Source organism: Priapulus caudatus, unplaced genomic scaffold (assembly GCF_000485595.1).
Source record: "Priapulus caudatus unplaced genomic scaffold, Priapulus_caudatus-5.0.1 Scaffold154, whole genome shotgun sequence".
NCBI lineage: Eukaryota > Metazoa > Priapulida > Priapulimorpha > Priapulimorphida > Priapulidae > Priapulus > Priapulus caudatus.
In genome coordinates this window covers 359,962-366,915 of record NW_014577215.1, presented here as the reverse complement: position 1 = coordinate 366,915, position 6,954 = coordinate 359,962, and the positions used below count along the sequence as shown (strand labels likewise).

Genomic DNA, 6,954 nt, shown 5'->3' with positions numbered 1-6,954 from the left:
CACGTGTCGCTGCCGAGGCATGGCGCTGGCCTGATGGCTGCGCTTGCTGTGGTAGTATCTGTTCCAAACTTTAGTGCTTGTTACCTCGGGGACTTAGTATTCCACTAGTCAAGTTAAGTTATCTATTCATAGTAGGGTTTCGCAGCATTTATGTTAACGGTCTACGAGAAAAAGTTAACCTGTTAACACTAATTTTGTTTCTGACGACGGGCCCCTGGCATCTACACCGTGCTTACTATCTATACTATCTACTATCTACCTATCAGGCTTACAACATCGTATCACCCGCTCATCATTCACATCCCACCTCTTTCATCTTGTAGAAGTCGATCGAAGGCCGGTGTTTCTCCTTCGGCCGTCGCCGCTTGATGCCGTACTTCTTCTCGGATACGCATGGCTGCGAGCGCGTCCTGGATAGGCGTTGTGCGCCCGCGCACTTACATGCTGCTCGCCGTGCACAGTTTAGCGAAATGTGGTCCTCTGCAACAAGCAGACGTCACATATATATATATATATCGTTTGCGATATCGATGCGCTGCCCTTTTGATCATTTTATGTAAAAAGGCGCAATATAAATAATATTAATAATAATACACGCCTGGAGAAACGGGTATAAAACATATGACGTGATGAGCATCTCTTAAAAAATACGTCACAGACTCACGTGAGAATCTGACAGACACGCTCTGGTACACTGTCGACAGACAGGAGCGCTGCCACCTGCCCGTGTGTGTGTGTGTCTCTATGCAAACACTCAAGCAGCTACCCTGTAAGTAACACTTACCAGACAGAGACAGGCTGCGTATCTTGAAGTGGTCCTCGTCAGTGGCGCAGTCCAGAGGTCGAGACAGCTTAGCACTGAAGTCGTAGGGTTTGCTGGCAGCAGAAGCTGGTCGAGGAATCGGTGACCCACTGGGACTCGCTCCCACCTTGCCCTGAAAGACACGAAAGCTTACTCACAAGCTCGCTCACACGCCTGCGTTTCACGAGGCACGAAAAGCCGTACCGCCATTGCAATGTTGACGAATGCTAGAGTAACTGGCACCTTGTGTAGTTAATAAGTACATTACCTTATAGCCAAACGCGTATTAGTTTGTCCAATATCACTGCTGGTTACTAAGAAATGTCTAATTGAAATCCGCAGTCCAAGAAATCAGTTGACTGAGTTGTCGCTGCCGCTGCCGGCAACCGCCGGACTGCCGGAAACCGCTGCCGGCGAAGCGGGTGTGATACATATTTATAGTGCACCGGACATTTTCGCACGCATGCTCGGCCGCACGCAATGCTATCATCAGTGATTTCGTAAACACGGACGCTCGTGATAAGGAACTTTTTGTCAGGGCTGTCCATGTGCGTCCGTGATTAGTACGTGTGTTTTACTCCATTTCCATGTTTAGTCCGTGGCCGTGGTTACACAGCTGACACCTCCATTTCATCTAGCGTCCAAAACATACAGGCCGCACAAATGTTTACGTCATCAGCGACTTATCGCTGGACTCCTGGATGACATTTACGGCACGTAAATGAATATCAACAACCGATTTCAAGTCTTTCTTGTAATGTAACCAGCAGTGATATTGGACAAACTAATACGCGTTAGGCTATAAGGTTACGTACTTATTAACTACACAAGGTGTCAGTTACTCTAGCATTCATCAACATTGCATAATCAATGAACATATTATTCCTTTAAGTATGGAAGGTGAGACATAAGGTCACCATGGCATGCAAACAGTTCATTGCTCAAAAGCAGAGTGATTGATTGATTAACAGGACTGATCGATAAATAACAGTTGGCACATTATAATTTGTACCTGTTCTGGCATGTCACCGAAATGGGCAGCCATATGGCTTGGTTCTAGTGGAGAACTAGCAATAGTGTTCAACTCGGGGTGTGCTATGGTTGGTCGTAGACACTGAAATAAAATAAAAGGCAATTGTACAACAAAATACACGTAAAATTGTGCCCATGCTGAAGTCTACAGTTATAAGCAAAAAGATGTCAGGTGTGTATAACTGGATAACTTTACCTGGTATGTAGTGAGAAATCAATGCAAACCTAATCCAGAGTAAGCTAATAGACTTTCGCAGGTTAATATATGAAATGTTAGGTGTAACACAACGCAAGAGACATTATATTTGTTAGCAACACGATATACTTAGTTGGGGCACAGCAAAAGGTTGCAATACGACCCACATCGGGGACATACACAACACGATGTCAATAAGCTACAATGGATACATAACACAACAAACAGCTGAAACCTAATGAAGAGATGATAAATGGTGGAAACATGACACACAATGAAGAGATAAACATGATAACAACGTGACACAAAATGTAGTGATAACACACAGAGGATACATAACACACAACAAAGAAATGACACACAATGATGTAACAATGCAAGATAAAAAAAAACATGTCACACAATGAGGCGCCAACACAATAGTAAAATAACACACAATGCAGACATGACACACAGTGATATAAAAACACACAATAAGACATGTCACACAATGAAGAGATAACGAATGATTTATACATGACACGTCTTATGACAGGTGACATGTCACATAAGGATGGTGTGACACAGATTGAAATGATGACAGGAAAGAGATATATAGAGCACACACTGGAGAGACGGCATGTGTGGAGACATCGCAGACGAGAGTACCGCAATAGAAGACATGCGATGAAGACAAGACACACAATAAAAAACAAAATTACACATGACCGCGACATAACAGACGCTGGTGAGATAATACACTAAAACCAGACATGAACTCACTTGAAAGTTGTTTCGTTCAGTGGCAGTTGAACAGCTGTTAGCGAGGATGGGTGCCCAGGTAAATGCAGTCTGCAAAACAGTGTGAATAGGGTTACCATCGTGTATTTGCAATGACGCACGCAGACATTGAATCGATGCTGAATAACGAAACGTTTTCGTTAGAACGTGAAAAAAATTCCTTATTTTATTTTACATCGATCAATTCAGTGAGCTGGGACTTAATGGACCATCAGTACATCAGTGCAAAACACAACGGTGTTCGCAGAACTAATCGCCAACGTGCACATAAATTATAAGTAATGATTTTATATCAACAAAGACCGGAAACTTGATAATAACGACAACGCGCGTGCATCCATAAATCAGCAAAATTATGCTTTATGAATTCAGTTTTTCACTAAAATAACTCAGGTAATAATTATGCGCAAGGTATTTAGATTAACAACTACAGCAAAATTCCTTTTTTTTATCTAGCTCACATACGTTTCCAAGATATTGACGTTTTACAAATATATATATATATATATAAATCTAGTAAAGGTTCTGTATCAACTGCTATCATGCCGTTGTCATATGCCATAAAAATCCTATAGCATATTGTCCAAACAGAACCTTTGTAACGTTGCAGATATGCTGTAATCAGTCCACAGAATTATGTAACTGCCTGACTATCTGCCTAGCAGAGATAGACTAGGACAGCATACGTTGTTATCACCCTACAGAATTAGATAACTAATTGACTAGTTGGAATACTAGCCGAGTAGACAAGACTAAATTGGACAATACTACCCAAACAGCAGCGCAGCCATTCAGGCCACGCCATGCCTCGGCACGACACGTGATGCCAGACAAAAAAAACAATATCACACACAAGCACACTGCACCACAAATGCTACATCAGTATGGAAATGCCACCAAACGAGACCCTACACAGGTACAGGAGTATAAACACACTAGGCAGTGAGCATGTTGAACATGTACATACTGGTGCACAACGTGAATATGTACACACTAGGCAATAATAATATATGCATCCAGAATAAATGTCAGGGGATGAAATGCCGGGCGACAAAAAGCCCTGTATGAGTATGATCATTGGCTTTCCGTGCCATGCAACAAAAAATTGAATGCCAGCTATAGCATATTACTCGTAAATAGGGTTAGCAGAAAATATAAGCAGATGAAGACAAGCGAGGAGAAAGGTGAAAGAGGACCAAAGGGATAAGGGCCAGAAAACAAGAGGAATGGAGGGAAGGGGGGAAGAGACATAGAAGAGATCAATAAGGATGAGAAGAAGAAAGGAATATGGACGATGCTGAGAAGAGAGCAGGCTGAATGGTTAAAAAAGGAGAGAGATGTGTATAAAGAATTAAGTGTGGGGTGGAGAAACAGGGGCACGAGAGGGGTTCAAATTTGGCAACAAGAGAAGAATGAGATGCAGAAAGAGGGGAAGGAAACGAAAGAGCATCATGAAGAAAAGAAAGCGGAGAAATAACAAATAGTAAATTGGATGGGTTGAGACATGAGGGACAGGGTACACTTTTTGACACAGGGGAACTTGCCGAGTTGACAGGAGACAGCAAAAGAAAAGGGGGAGCGGTAAAAGGGGGCATTAGACCCTTCTGTTCCCATTCGTCCCTACTTGTGTATCAAATCTTTCTTTCATTAGCATCACGAAACTGCTCTTGCTTTCCTGGCAAATTTCTTACAGATAAAGCTAGCGTCATGATATACGACACCCAATATCCCACGACGGACGTTCATTCTGTTCAATCCTCTGCCAGTGTTGCCAGACATTTCAACAATACCACACACACTGAACCAGTGCCTGACCGAAACCTTGAACCTGACCCAAAACTAGGTCACCAAGCTGATTTATGTGAGTGGACAAGGGCCTTCAGTGACTGACGCACGAAGGGTCGTTGTCGTATAATGGCGTATAATATGTACCCGAGGTAACTATTTGATATGGTTAGGGTTAGGGTTAGGGTTAGGTAGTAGGCGTAGGCGACATACTTGCCGACACCTCGGGTACTACATATACGACAACGACCCCTTCAGCGTGACTGACCCTACTTTCAGTTATAATTCAGCATTTGATTGAGCCTATACCTGCACACACAGTACACATACAAGAATGTGTGCATGAGCGTATGGTAACCAGGATACTGCCGGAACGTACCCTGGTACTATCTAACATGCCGGACCGTACCTCGCCTACTCCACTAACGAGTCTAGGGAGTCGCCTACGCCTACTCCCTAACCCTAACCATATCAAATAGTTACCAGGGGAGCGAGGACGTTTTTGCACTTAAATTATGCTTTCTATATGTATTACAGGGTAAAAATGATTAGGCGGAAAGCGCGTGATTAGGTCATTGATGTATCAAGGGTGAAGGTAGTGTGAAATTAAGCTAAGTCTTGTGAACTGTATTCAAGGGTACGAGTAATAGGAAAGCATCTTCTGTTCAGGGTAGAGTAGGGAAAAGGCAGTCTAAGCATATTGTATTTTGTCAGTGCCTAGTAGAGTTACAGGGAAAGCTCGTCTTCTGATCAGGGTAGAGTAAGGGAACAAGCAGTCTCTTCTGTAATCGAAGCGAAGTACAGAGATAGGAAAGCAAGTCTTCTGTGTATGTCAAGAGCGTGAGGCACGGTAAGGGACAAGCCCGTCTTTCCCGTCGTATAGTCAGCACGCCGACCGCACGTAATGAGGATGGAGGAAAAGCCGTCACATAACTTATATACTAGTTATTTCGAGGGTAGAAATCATACCGGGTATATATAAGCGGGGTGCCAGCACTCTCTCTTCTCTGTCAATCTCAGGGTAGGTAGGGAAAAGCAGTCTTTCCTGCTCAGATCTATGGGGTAGCGTAGTCCGTGGAAGAGGTTTGGCCGAAAAACAAGCCAGCTCTTCTGAGTCAGCGGTAGACCGCCTCACCAGGGGGAAAAGTCAGTCTTAAGCATCTGATATTTAAAAAGGGTTAGCAATTACGGTAATTAGGGAGAGATCGGTAGCGGATCTCAACAGTTCTCGTGGCCTCAGTGAAACGTCAGCGCCGTGTGAAGCGAGCTTATAGTGAGTAAGCTTTCCGTAGTCTATTCAGGCAAGAGTGGGAGCGAGGCGTGTGTAAACCAATTAATAATCTAATCACGTTGACGATATTAATACAGCCTGTTAACGCTGGGAATATTGATGCTGGCCGGTTAGAGATACGGCTCGTCTTTGCGTGCGCATTACGCGAGTGCCTATATCGCTGCGTGTGTGGCGCGGTGCCTCGTGTGCGTGTGTTGCATGCGTGCGCGTGTGGTGGCGCGTGCCTAGCGTGCGCTGTGGTGCATGCGCTGTGCGCGATGCTTACGTGCGTGTGTGCATGGCGTGCGCCAGGTGTAGTGCGCCGTGCCATACGTGCGATGTCGTGCCATGCATGTGCCGTACGCGCGGTGCCTAACGTGCGTGTGCGTGTGCATGCGTAGCGCGTGTTGTGCACGCTGCACTGACGTGGCGCTGTTGTGCGCGTGCCGCGTGTGTGTAGCGTGCTGTAGTGGCGTGTGGGTTTGGCCGCGGCACATAGTGGTTCTACATATAATGCGCGACGGTGCGCATCCGACTACGTTTAAAGCACGTCGGCGAGTCCAGCGACAAACTGTAGGGCGGGCAGTATACCCGCCAGTCTTGTCAGCTTGAAATATTGTCGGAGACATCAGAAGAAGCTTGTTCAGTCATTACCAAGGACCGCCGGAGTTATTGGATATAACTCACCCGCTGTTTACCCGTTGTCTATAACAAGATGACAGCCACTCAGCCGTTTCTCCGGGAAATCTCTGCTCTCTCTCTCTCTCTCTCGCGTCGACATCGTCTCTCTAAAATCTCTCGTGTTTCTCGTCGTCGTCTCTCCGTCTCCGTCACGTTCCCCTCTCCTCTACTCTCTCGTCTCCGTCTCGCTCGGCTGTGGCTCTTCCTTCTCTCTAGCTCTCGCTCTCTCTCGTCTCTCCTCTCTCCTCCTCTCTTTCTCTCGGGAGGGTCATCCTTTGTCTCTCTCTCTGACTCTCTCTCTTCTCTCTCCTCTCTCCCCTCCTCTTCCTCTGCTCAGGCTCTCCCTCTCGCGCGTCGCCTCTCTCCCTCCTCTCCCGTCTCATCTAAACTCTGTCCCGTCGCGGACCT

At 45.5% G+C, this 6,954-nt stretch overlaps 1 protein-coding gene across 1 annotated transcript in view; it reads right to left on the bottom strand.

Moving 5' to 3' along the window:
- Positions 1-307: 307 nt before the first annotated feature.
- Positions 308-6,954, bottom strand: part of LOC106806321 (protein FAM53A-like) — a gene marked incomplete at both ends in the record, with an annotated part of 13,408 nt that continues 6,761 nt past the window's right edge. The window contains 2 exon segments of the mRNA XM_014808217.1: positions 308-480; positions 785-935. Coding sequence (XP_014663703.1) covers positions 308-480; positions 785-935 — 324 coding nt within the window.